Raw genomic sequence first — 13,758 nt, 5'->3', positions numbered from 1 at the left:
TTCCTTCATAAAACGTTTGATTAAAAACCCCATGGACCTTTTTAAAAGCCACTAACAGTGATAAATCTATTTATAGCCCAGTTTTTTAAAAAATAGTTGACACTGCCCTTATAACAACAATACACTTGTAAACGCATTAAATGTTTGAAGTGAATTAATTCATTAATACCTGTGTTAAATTGGTGGCATTCTCCACACATCATCTTGCGGTCACCAACAGGACCCAGCAATACCGCCATAACACAATAGAGCAGCCGTTCTACACAACCTGACATCCAAAACTGGCTCCATCATTTTCCTTTCTATTAAAAAAAAAATACTGGTTTAAAAGTAATTTTTTTTTGGTCCCAATTTAATATGAACAAGATGAGCACAATTGATTTAGAGACTGTCCTAGACTGCTTTCATAGCCGCTATCTATCTACCTATCTATCCATCCATCCATCTATGTCTCTCTCTTTCTCTACTCTCTCTTTGTATCTCTTTCTCTAATCTCTCTTTGTCTTTCTCTATCTCTCTTTCTCCCTCTCTCTCTCTCTCTCTCTCTCTCTCTCTCTCTCTCTCTCTCTCTCTCTCAGAATGGATTAGAGCAGTTGGCTTGTTTGAGCAGTGGAGTAAGTTCATTTAAATATAAACATTTCTGATTTGATTAAGATAGTTACACTAATCGAGCGAAAAGTAAGTTACTTAATTATACTGTCCCGAGTGTATCGGCAAATGGAAAATGTATTTATTGGGGGCAGGGGGGGGGGGGGGGGGGAGAGAGAATTTCCAATCAGGTGGGCACATTGAGAGGGGATGGAGGTGGTGCCGGGTGGATGGGTACCTAATCCGATTGTACCTCGAAATGGAACAGCTCGCTTTCATTTCCTTTTTTAGATAGGCTTAGGATGCAACATTGCACAATAATGAATGTGTGCGCATGTCTTATCAAGCTGTGAGCAGATGTGTGGATAATATATTGTCGAGTCGATGGTGAGTAATGCTATTTATTTAGCAGCCAGGGACAAAATAAATATGAAAAGGTGTCTATGAAACACTGGCAGACAAAACAGAAAGTAAAAAGGAAACTTGTGCATATTGAACGTGGTAAAGTCGTGGAAATGCTCAATATATATTCTTATTTATTTATTTATTCTTTTATTTATTTATTTATTTATTTATTTATTTATTTATTTATTTATTTATTTATTTATTATTGTTACGATTGATCTGGCGGACAGACCGTCTGAATCAACTGGTCGAGCAAAAATGAAATTTTCAACCTTGGACCGCTTCAACTCCGGGGTGTCAAGTCGTACAAATATTCAATTTTTAAGAGAAATACCAGACTTTGGAAAACAATGGATTTACTATTTGAATACATCATCATTTCACATATTTACAGTAAAACAAATAAAATACAGAACCAGATGTTTGCTTCAAAAAGTTGATTTGATGTAGTTTACAGTCATATTTATATTTTGTCGAAATTGAATATCTTGAAGGTCACTTTAAATGTTTATTTTGGTTTTGATCGTTCAGAAGAAGAAAAAGTCGCCATTCTTTGTCATAAATTTAGTGATTGAAAGAGGAAACTATCTGTCTTCTTTGCGATACAGAACAATACCTTGAGTGTTTTGGAAGTTCAGCGTTTCCCTGTTGATTCCAATGTGTGCCCAATAGATTGAAAAATAGAATATCAACTCATTTTCCAACTGGGTGTCACTTTGCCATTGTTGAAACTCGACCCCTCCTCATCCTATCTGTAGCAATAATTATTTTCCCCACGATGACGATGACGTGTTATTTACAACAACAATTAGAGGAGAGATTAAAGTGTCGCCTGACTCCAAGCTGGGTGACGCTTTAAGTTATTGTATTTTTTTTTATTATTATTATTGTTATTTATCTCTAAAGAATTTAAAGTTATAAGCTGTTCCCTTTCCCCATTGGTCCTGGTTCATTGATTTTTGTCTGCGCGGTTCTTTTTGTTGCTGTGACCGAAAGGGGGGCGGGGTTGTTTAAAAATTCAAGACAATATTATTGTATTTTAATAGCATGTCACAGATGATTACATTGAAGACATTTTTCTATTTGATCAGTATCTCTCGGTGTCGGCAGAAACAGCAAAAGCTAATTTTGTCCTCCAAGCTATTGTTGGGTTGTCTCAAGGCCTTCTATATAGGTAGCTATAGAAGGCCTTGGTTGTCTCCGTTCCTTATTTTCCTATTTTATATACTATTCATACCGTATGTTCTATAGAGTTGCACAACAGCAGAGGGGTCAGTCAAATGCGCATTACATTATACATTATATTTTGGATATCTGGTTCCACTCCTCCTCTCTCTCTCTCTCTCTCTCTCTCTCTCTCTCTCTCTCTCTCTCTCTCTCATTATCTCTCTCTCTCTCTCTCTCTCTCTCTCTCTCTCTCTCTCTCTCTCTCTCTCTCTAAAAAAATGGAATTTGAGGTCGTGTTCCAATGATAATTGCGGTTTTATCAACAAAAAATATCCAAAATGTCACACTGCCGTACTCTGAAAGAAAAAAAAAAAAAGAAAAGAAACATTTTATAAATTTGGTCAGAAAACTTGTCTTTCTTATATCGACCAATTAAACTGACCCTAATCTGGTCAAAAATTCTCAAACGTGGGATTTTCTTCAAGACTTCATTGAAGTCCGGAGCTTAAGAGTTTTTGACATGGTGAGGGTCATTTTAATCGATCGATATTAAAGGACGAGTTTTCTGGCCGAAATATATGAAAATGTATTATTTTTATGTGTGTGTGCGTGTGTGTGTGTGGGGGGGGGGGGGGTTGGTCTCGGCGAGTACGGCAGCGCGAAGTAACTCTCATTGTTCCAGCTCAAATTACCCATTGAGACAAACGCCAGTTTTTAGATTGTTGCTTGTTTGTTCTGTTGCATATTTTTATTGTTATTATTATTATTATTATTATTTCATCAATGCACTTAACCGCACACGACAGCATTATTTTTTTTTCTTTTCTTGTTTTGTTGTATTCTCAATTGAACTGGTTAATTTGGATATCGAAATTGTGATTGAAATCGGGTATCGTAATTATGATTGGAGTCGATACTTCCATTGAATATCAATTATTGAAATGATTTTGATTAACAAGTAGCCTGGCCTATTACAAAGATTGTAATCTTCACTTGCTTGGGATGTGAATCGAGTACAATGCTTCTGTGTGTGTTGTTTGTGTATGTGTGTGTGTGTGTGTGTTTGTGTGTAGATGGAGAGACAGAGAACAATGATAATAATTACCTTAATGAAATCTTAATTCTCCTCCTAGACCGTGTGTTTATCCCATGTCTTTTATAGTTTCTGCCATAATCCTCTTATTCTTCATTGCACTCAATTACAACACAACCTGCTGCTGCTGTCGTCATCAACACTGACGTACTTTGACATTTAAAAAATAAACACATTTTCAAAATTTTAGCCAGAAAACTCGTCCTTCAAATAATATATTGATCGATTAAAACGACTCGCTCTCGTCTTGGAAAGATCTCTCAGATGTTCTCTTCAAGACTGACGCAGCAAAGTCCCAGGTTTGAGAGTTTTTGACGAGATTGGGGTCATTTTAATCGATTGATATTGATATTTGAAAGACGAGGTTTTTGGCCAAAATTTTAAATACGAGTATTCCCAGAGTACGACAGAAGAGCTAATTGAATTTCACGTATATATATATATATATATATATATATATATATATATATATATATATATATATATATATATAGAAGAGAGAGAGAGAGAGAGAGAGAGAGAGAGAGAGAGAGAGAGAGAGAGAGAGTAATTAAAGAAGCGAAAACGGATCATCTTATCTGTCTCGTTACATGTTGAGTTGAAAGCGTCTCCCCATTCCCCTTTTCCCTCTTTATCCCCTTTCCACCCCCCCCCCCCCCCCCCCTTCTCCTCTCCCCCTTGGTGACAGACGGAGGTCTTCAGGAACATTCTCATTTATGGGTTTATCCATCATTTCCAATTCAACAAGATAATTACATTGAGGGCAGTTTATTTCTGCACCAATACTAAAAGTATTTAAATTGAATATTGTATCATTTTTATCATTATCATCATCGTCGTCGTCTTCATCATCATCATCATCATCATCATCATCATCATCATCATCATCATCATCATCACCATCATCATTTAATTGTAATTGTATTTAGGGAGTTATCTCCCTTTTATATTCCCCGTAGTTAAATCTTGACGTTGGTAATAAAGTTCACCACCGCACCGGTGTGTTTGCCCCATGTAATCAATATTATTTATTCTGACTGCCAGAATAAAACAAATGGAATTTGACGATCATACTACCCATTTCCATTTAATTGAATCTTGTATCCGTGGGATATTCATCTCAGATCCACGCCTCATCACATCTATCACATTCCTGGACATGGCCATAGTTATGCCGTGTAGAAATACTTTTTAAATTTTTTTTTGTCTAGTACTTGCTTTTTTATCTTTAAACAGGGAAAGCTTCTGTTAATTTTCTACTGCTTACGTTATAAGTTTATTTCAACAACTAGGTGTTTGTTCAACATCAGAATAAAACTGACCTCCCATAAATTTTACAATCAGTCGACTTTTCAACGCATAAACAGCGCCCGTCGGAGCTACTGTTTATGTTTTGTTTAATTGTTTTTTTGGTTTGGTTTTGTTTGTTTGTTTGTTTGTTTGTTTTTGGGGTTGTTTTTTTCTTTTTATTTGGTTTTGCGAGGGGGGGGGGGGTTGTTTTGTTGTTTGTGTGTGTGTGTGTGTGTGTGTGTGTGTGTGTGTGTGTGTGTGTGTGTGTTCGAAAGTGATCTCAGTGATGTGATGTATGTTTCTTGGATGCCAATGGATTCTTGGTAGGACAGACACACTCTTGAAGCAACCCACTCTTACACATACACACACACACACACACACACACACACACACACACAGAGAGAGAGAGAGAGAGAGAGAGAGAGAGAGAGAGAGAGAGAGAGAGAGAGAGAGATAGCTATCTGTACACGTGTTCCATCAGTATTCAATACATTCAATCCATCATTCATACAAAACATCATAATTAATCTTCATTCGTGATGACAAAATACCGACGGTTCGTTCATGTTTGAATTTGGTGCCATTTGGAATGCAGGGAAAATAGTCTGAATCAACACTTTTCTTTTTGTTTGAGTGTATACCAGACTTAACTCACTCAACCCTAACACCGACTGTATCCGTAGTTTACCCGGGTTACTTTTACCCCATCGCTGTTTATTACATTTTTATTAGACAAATTATAGGCGAAGTATCGATGCTAATGTTTTATAATTTTTGCATGTTAATGGTAGTTCAATAAAACTATATATATGTAGATGCTCATTTTCAATACATTTTTCCAATTTTGAAAAGTAGCAAAAAATCACTAGGATTGAGTGAGTTAAGACTGTAAAAATGAACCGTTGACAAATTTGATTGAAATAACGACAAGCCGTGGATTTATTCTCTCTGCCAGGGGATTTCCCTTTGGTTGGGGATAGGAAGACACCAGACAAGGGATGAGACAGACAACAAAGTACTGGAGAGAGAGACCCTCCTTGGGCGTATTTATTATGGATTTCTGGATAACCTTGACCACGTTCCCTTGGCACGGCTACCGTCAACAAAGAATAAACCTGGTCTTGTTTGTAGATTCAGGGATCAAAACGTCACCCCTCCTACTCCCCACCCCCGTCCCTCGCTCCATTCTTTAAAAAAAGTTTTGTAACTGTTTATAACTTTTGACCCGTGGCTGTTATCCTTTTTGGGTTTTTTTTTTTTTTTTTTGTTTTTTTGTTTTTTTTTTTTTTGGGGGGGGGGGGGGGGGGGGGGGGGGGGGGGGGGGGTTTCGAAGGCCTGCCAATGTTTGTTTCCAAGTCTCTTTGGAGACCCTTTCACCTCTCCGCTCTCCCGAAAAAAAGGCTGACGTCATTATCATGTCTCTAACCCAACCAGCAACTAGCAGCGCAGATCACTCAGATCTTCGAATATAAAAATCGTATTTTTTTGGTGTGTTGGAATTTTTGGTGGCTTGAAGAGCAAGAAGAAATGAACAGCCAACACAATCCTCGGATGGATAGAAATTTCGATTGGTCGAATCGTTTCTTCCACAGACTCCTCCTCCTGCTCCTCCTCTTCTTCTTCTTCTTCTTCTTCTTCTTCTTCTTCTTCTTCTTCTTCTTCTTCTTCTTCTTCTTCTTCTTCTTCTTCTTCTTCTTCTTCTTCTTCTTCTTCTTCTTCTTCTTCTTCTTCTTCTTCTTCTTCTTCTTCTTCTTCTTCTTCTTCTTCTTTAACAACAACAACAACAACAACAACAACAACAACAAAATCAATAATAATATAATAATAATAATAATAATAATAATAATAATAATAATAATAATAATAATAATAATAATAATAATAACGGTCACCCCTTTTTTAACTGTAATGCCCAAAGTTCACAGGGTGCAAGATGTAACCCAATGTAACGACACATTCCACGAAGGAGACAGATAAATCACACCATTGGGGAATGGAATATAACGACACACTGGGATGTGGACGGCCCGGGCGGTTGGACGGGGGAGGGGGGGGGGGGGGGGGATAGATAAATGGAAAGATGGATGGATGGATGGGTCAACCAGGGCCCCTAAGCTGCGTACTCTGAAGAAACAAACAAATTCGTATTTAAAATTTTGTCCAGAAATCTCATCCTTTAGATTAGAAATCTATCGATGAAAATACCCTCATCTTGGCAAAGACAATCAAACCTGGGACTTCAAGGAAGAAAGTTTTTGCCAAGATGAGGGTCATTTTAGTCGATCAATATTTGAAGGATGATTTTTTTTTATCCAATTTTTTTTAATACGTGTTCTTTCAGAGTGCGACAGTTAAGCGCCTGGTGATAGCCGTGGGGTGTGAAGACATTCATCATAGCTTACACCATATCCAGTCATGGATGACGAGGACCACGATGACAATCATACACACACACACAAACACACAGTCACAAACATACATTCACACACAAACACGACACGACACCGGGCAGTCAAGGATGGCAGAATAAGGTTGTAGAGTACCTAATCTCAATGATAATAACTATGTAACCATATTATTACACATTACCAATAAACATTACCTCCGTGTTTCGTCACCACACTTTCCAAATAATCTATACATATTACGTATTTTCATCGCATCTTTTAAGTACAGAGATCCTTTTGTTCACGAATGAGGTTGATCTGTATATGTTTTATCGACTCTAGTCATTGGTCAATATGACCTTAATAATGATGTATTTTTTAAAAAGTTTATAGGTTTCGAAATATCCAAAATCACAAGAGTCATTTTGTTCAGCTGACCCATGAGTATGTTGACTTGGATGCAAACCTGAATATAGATCCCTCCCATTGAACAAAAGGAACTCTGCACTTTTGTTGTTGTCGATCCAAATTGCATACATCGCAATAACCTCTAAATGTGCTGAAAGCGTTTTAAAAGAGCTCCAATGCCAACAGTAACATCTAAGTTATAGAACTTTCTTATAATATTTCTTAATGTCAGACACAACTCTGTAACGTGCCATGTACTCATTTGACACCCGAGAGTTACGGACTGGGTTTTTCTAGTCCTCCCTTGGAATAAACCATCGAGACAAATTTCCCATTTGCGAGTTTCATACTGTTTGAAACCAATTTCAAATGCCTTTCTGACTAAATGTTCTCTTTCTGTCTCCATTCTACAGGAATATTTCAAATGTCCATACGAGGAGAAATGCAAGATGGACGTGTCAAACAGGAGGTTCTGCAAGCGTTGTCGGTTACGGAAGTGTTTTGAAATCGGCATGCGCAAAGAGTATATCCTGACGGACGAGGAAAAGATGAGGAAACGGCAGAGAATCGAAGAAAATCGGTAGGAAGCTTTTTCATCCATCATAAAATATCAGGAATAATTTCCTCTCCATTTCCTTGTTGTTATTTATTTTTTCTTGAATTCATTGTTACGTATTCAGCCAGCGGTCTCGGCCAATCAATAACTCCCTACTGTTTTAATTTGCTTCAATCTTTATATCCCATTAAATCTCGTATCTGCGCATGGGTCACATTAAGTTTTGTTTTTTGTTTGTTTTTTTTTTTGTGGTTTTTTTTTCAAAGCATAAATTGTTATTAATGCTTCTTACATTAGGCTAAACAAAACGTAAATAAAACAGAATGAAAAATAAAAGCGAATAATATAATAAGGACATTTAAATCAAATAAAATGATGGATTTTGTGAGTATAAATTAAATACAGACAAAAAAAGTAGGATTATTAAGAAAGATAGGTTGACAATGAATAAACGCAGTGGAACAAAAATACTTGATCGAATGATAGGAAATTAATTTTATTTTTTAAATAGAAAGAAAGTAAAAAGAAAAGACTAAGATTGCTTTTAAAAAAAGTAAACAGGCGTTAAGAATTTCCATATTGAAATTCTTATTAGAAAATGTTATATTTATTAATAAATACTTTTAGAACATTTTTTTAAAAAGTCCATTAATTTGTCTTCAACTAGACTCATTTTGAGTGAATTAAAACATCGGTCATTTTCCATTATTCAGTACGGCTATTACTGCCGTACTACTCTTTTAAAAAAAAAAAAAGAAAAAAAAAAAGCACATTTAAACTTTGACGAGAAAATGACTCCTCCGAATAACTTAACCCTCATCTTGGCAAAACAAAAAACAAAAATCTTTAACCTTGGAAGTTCCTTGACGACTTCGCGAAGTTCCGAGTTTGAGAGTTTTTTGTCAAGAGTTTTTTAATCGATCGATATTATTTGAAGGATGAATTTTCAGGCCAAAGTTTTTAATACATGTTTTTGTCTTCCTTTCGGAGTACAACAAAATATTGATTTCACGCTTTCCTCACAGCATTGGCTGCTGCTACCAATAACAATAACAATACACTAAAACCAAGATCCCTTGCCTACTGTTATGAATTAAGTACATCATAACTCGCCTTTGTTTGTCGCATTTTAAGCCATTTTACTTATAACTAAACCTGGCCTAACTCACGGGCTTATTTTAAATTACGTTTATTTGGAGTTTTATTTAGAATTATCTACCCATTTCCTCCTCCAATAATTGCAAACTTTTGGTCCAAATTTCCAAGTAGAAGTTAAGCTGCTAGAAGCTGTGGACTGTAAAAATAAGTCGATGTCAGCTTTGAATAAAACATGAATTAAAAGAACAAATTACTGTACACAGAACGTTTCGGACTCAAAACCCTTCTTCAGCCAGTAACAAAGGGTCAAAACGTTAATGATGAATTAACCTTCTTTTTTTTTTTTTTTTACTGTTTTACGTCCAAACATCAATAAATGGTTGCCCTGGTCATAAACTAAATCGCTTGTTTATTGATTGATTTATTTATTTATTTACCCCCTCTGCTTTGTCACAAAATATGAACAATCGTCTCAAAACGGTATGATGTCGGGGCTAGGTGCTCATATTTTGAGGTCTGATTACCGAACGCCATTATGAGCTTGATTTAACATTGATTTAATACTGTTGTATTGGACAGTATTTTGCCTCGGTCCTAAGAGTATTTCCACTACATCAATAACAAAACCATAACCATTTGGGTTATCAGACCTGCAATTAAGTTCACGTCGGCCTGATGGTTAAAATTGAACGATAAGCAAAAACGTGTAAGATTTGAATTCAAATCTAGTCCTTCGTTGAGAAGAGAGTGACTTCATTTAAACTTGAACGTTTTTTTTTTATTCCTATTCCATCAACATGATTTGGACTCAAAACTCAACTTTCTTGACCTTGCCCAATCCGACATCATATCAGATTGACTCGATGGGCTATTAATGGCTAGTTATGGAGCTTTTTTGGTTGTTTTTGTTTTTGTTTGTTTTGGAGGTTTTTTTTTTGTTTGTTGTTTTTTTTAATACTTTGCTTAAGGTCTATTATTGTTTTTGTTTTTTTATGATTTTTTTTGTTTGTTTTTATTGGGGTTATTTTGGTTTGGTTTTGTTGTTGTTTGTTTGTTTGTTTTTGGGCAGGGAGGGGGGACGTTGTTTGTTTGTTTGTTTTTGGGCAGGGAGGGGGGGCGGCGGCGGCTTGTTTGTTTGCTTTGGTATTTGTTTTGTTTGTTTTTTATTGTTTCTTTTTCTTTTTGTTTTGTATTTTGTTGTTTTATTTAATTTTAGTTTTATTTTTTTTTTCGCTATTTAAGTTAAAGTAATTAAACACATTAATGCCAATGTCAATTCTAATGCTTGATAATGACATATAAATATAATATTTTGTTTGTTATAACTAATAATTAACCAGATATTCTTTTTCCTTTCTCCCTCTGTCTCTCTCCTTCCCTCATTCATCATCAGTCAACGAGCAGCTGAAAAACATCAGATATGGTGAGGTTTCATTTATTACTATTCACATGTATTCTGACGTACTCTGAAATAAAATACGTTGTTTTGTTTTGGTTTTTTAAATTTTGGAGGTAACATCATCGTCCGTCATCAATCGATTAAAATGACACTCATCTCTCCTGCCCCCCCCCCCCCCCCCCCCCCCCCCCCCCAAAAAAAAAAAAATAAAATCAAAATGAAAGAAACAAAATAATAATGAAAAAAAACAAACAAAAAAAAAAAAAAAACAAACAAAAAAAAACCCTCAAATTTCGGACTTCTATATTTCCAAGTTTGGTAGTTTTTGCCAAGTTGGTGAGAATTTAAATCAATCGATATTTGAAGGACGAGTTTTCTGACCAAATTATTTTTCGATAATGTCTTATTTCAGAGCGCGACTGTGTTGGCGTTTATTATGTTAACAATTACTTACTAAGGTTTTTCACGCCTTTAGGAGGCATCAATGACGCTCCTCCACCGGAGACGATTTTTGAGCTGCCCTCTCCACTCCCGTCCTTCCATGCTGTCCCCATTTCGTTAGTTCAGACTCGGTGTTGCCGTTGTCAATATTTAATGCATCAAATGTCCGGGTGTTCGGTTCCTGTAGTGATCAGGACCTTTGTTTGCTACTCTTTGGATAGACGCTGGTCTCTCGCAAATTGTGATATTACCCCACTAGATTGAGCTCAGACCCAATTACTAATGGATAGACAAAGGCCAAGACAAGAATTCCTAACGTCAAGTGGGTTTAGTGCCTGAGATCCCATTGAAGTACCGGTCTCACGAAGTCAACCACATAGTGTTCTGTGTATTTGTTTGTTTTGTTATTTTTTGTTGTTGTTGATGTTGTGTATTATTATTGTCAATGGCAAAGATAATATCTGATATATTTTGATAAGCGTGACGGACGAGACATGTAATCTTAAAAATATATTGGTTTACTTTCAATACTAAGTCTAGTTTGAAGGGTTAGATAGACGTTCGATACTTGCTCGTTTGTGAATTATCCATCCTTCCAACCCGTCCCTCCCTTCCCCCGGCCTCAGGTCCTTAACACTTCCCTCTCCCGTGGAGAAAAAAACCAATATTTTTTAAAAAATCAAATAATGTATTTTCAATAAAAGCAACTTTAATGTTTCTAATTTTACTACTACTACTACTACTACTACTACTACTACTACTACTACTACTACTACTACTACTACTACTACTACTACTACTACTACTACTACTACTATGACAATTACTACTACTACTTTTGCTTCTCCTCATCCCCCACTTCTTCCTATGTCCTCACCTCCATGTGTCGTATTAAAAAAATAAATAAAACATTAATGTATCCGTCCTGTTTTTTCCTTCCAGTAAATTCCGAGACATAGACCGCACCAAGATGCAAAGCATGGACATCACCACATCATCATCAACAGCAACACCACCACGTCTGAGAATGTTGGACCCCGAAGAGGAGCACAGCATCAATGAGGTGGTCTCCGCCTATCACCAAAGCCTGGAGATCGTGGTGGAGTCGGACATCTCCCGTGACGGCCCCACCATGACAGAGCTGGTCAACATTGCTGAGATCAGCGTCCGACGTGTTATTGACATGTCCAAGAAGATCAAGTCGTTCAAAGCTCTTTCCCAACAGGACCAGATCAGCCTACTGAAGGGAGGCAGCATCGAGCTGCTCATTATCCGATCCGTGATAAATTTCGACAAGGACAAAATGCAGTTCTTGGACCCCCACGACAAAGAGAAGTACGCCATCTCCACCGACCAACTCAAATTTGGTCTGGATTTGTTTGAAGAGCACATGAGATTCGTCAAGAACCTCACTTTTGATCTCCAGGCGGATGAAACCGTGCTTATACTACTTCTCATGATCGCACTCTACTCCCCCGACCGACCTCATGTCACGGACAAGCATTACGTCTCAGATGAGCAGGAGCGCTACGCCCTGTTGTTACTCCGGTACCTGGAGTCAAAGCATCCACCACACGTTATACGATGGATGTACCCAAAACTGCTCATGAAGTTGACGGATATTCGTAACCTCAACGAGGAGCACTCCCAGGTCTTGCTCAAGATCAACCCAGAGGGTATCCAGCCGCTCATGAAAGAAGTGCTGGATTTGAACCCTGAAAAAAACAAAATGAAACAGTCAGGTTCGCAACAATCATCTCCCCAACCATCCCAGACTGACCTCCACTCCCCTAAGATGGAAAGCAGCAGTTGCCAAGATTTAACAGACCAACCGGAGAGCATGACAATTTGTTAACAGTACTCGTGTGACCTTTTGTATTTTGTGTACCATTCTAGAATCAACCGTCATGATGTAGCAGCACACATATTCACACAGACTTCATCTCCCTGATCCCCACGAATAGAATTGAATATCGTCCTTTGTTTTTCCTGTAGTTTCTTACAGTAACCATTTGTGACACGGGGTCTGTCTGTCTCCCTCCAATTTCTCTGTGTTTGGACACATTTTTGTACAACTATCTCAAACACCGCTTATTTTCTTCTCAGGAGCGGCGCGTATTCAATATCGCTATGTCTTGAGCCCTACTGTCTCCACGTAATTCGTTCTTAGACACAGCTCATCATTTCGTCTCTCTCCTCCTCCCCCCCCCCCTCCCCATCCCCCAAATACACACAAACACAACATGCACGAAGTTGCACTAGGTCTTCCTCTCACGTCATTTTCCTTTCCTCGAGGGCTGTGGTCGTGTTTCACTTTGGTCCTTACGACTGAAAATATAAAATGTCAAATTAAAATACATTTCCTTTTTTCCCCTCTGTCCTTTGATTTTCTGTATATCTCAAAATGTTTGACTTTTATATTTATGTGACATATGGACATAAGACCACAATGTGGAATATAATTAAATACAAACCAATAACGGGGATTAATGGAGATCCACGGCTTCTTGTTTGAAACCCTGGCGTTTTTGTTTTTTTTTAATGAATTCGAAGACAAAACGGTAACATTTAAGAAAGTTGAATTTAAATGAAAAAAATCCCGTTCTGTTGCTACCAACGAAAGCATGTGTACTTTATGGGGGAAATTATTTTGTGATGTTTATTTTATTCTTATATATTTTTTGTGACCACAATCTTGCCATATTGTTGACGCCTAGAATCTGGACAATTCTATTTGTGTCAACGTCTTGTTGTTCATTTCATCCATTTGATGCAAGCCTTCCTTCACACTTCCTGTTCACGCGCCTTTGATGAACTCAGAAGGCACCGCGGAAGGGATGCCTCATCCCAATCTACACGTCTAACGACAGACAGTTGATTTTAGCTAAACAAATCATCGTCAATGGAGCGGAGCCATTCTGTG

General features: G+C 37.2%; 1 protein-coding gene across 8 annotated transcripts in view; it reads left to right on the top strand.

Moving 5' to 3' along the window:
- LOC144965943 (vitamin D3 receptor-like) overlaps positions 1–13,382 on the top strand; it is a 334,906-nt gene extending 321,524 nt beyond the window's left edge. For 3 of the 8 annotated variants that reach the window (XM_078901828.1, XM_078901825.1, XM_078901826.1), the window contains 3 exons: positions 7,755–7,921; positions 10,389–10,418; positions 11,778–13,382. In XM_078901828.1, the coding sequence (XP_078757954.1) occupies positions 7,755–7,921; positions 10,389–10,418; positions 11,778–12,690 (1,110 nt within the window). In that variant the 3' untranslated portion in view covers positions 12,691–13,382. The remainder of the gene's footprint in view (positions 1–7,754; positions 7,922–10,388; positions 10,419–11,777) is intronic. The other 5 variants (XM_078901821.1, XM_078901822.1, XM_078901823.1 and 2 more) reach the window with 3 other exon arrangements.
- The last annotated feature ends 376 nt before the right edge of the window (positions 13,383–13,758 follow it).

This window comes from Berghia stephanieae, chromosome 2 (genome assembly GCF_034508935.2).
Source record: "Berghia stephanieae isolate SIO BIC M18660-M18661 chromosome 2, UCSD_Bste_1.3, whole genome shotgun sequence".
NCBI classification, from domain to species: Eukaryota; Metazoa; Mollusca; class Gastropoda; order Nudibranchia; family Aeolidiidae; genus Berghia; species Berghia stephanieae.
This window is presented reverse-complemented; position numbering and strand designations above follow the sequence as displayed.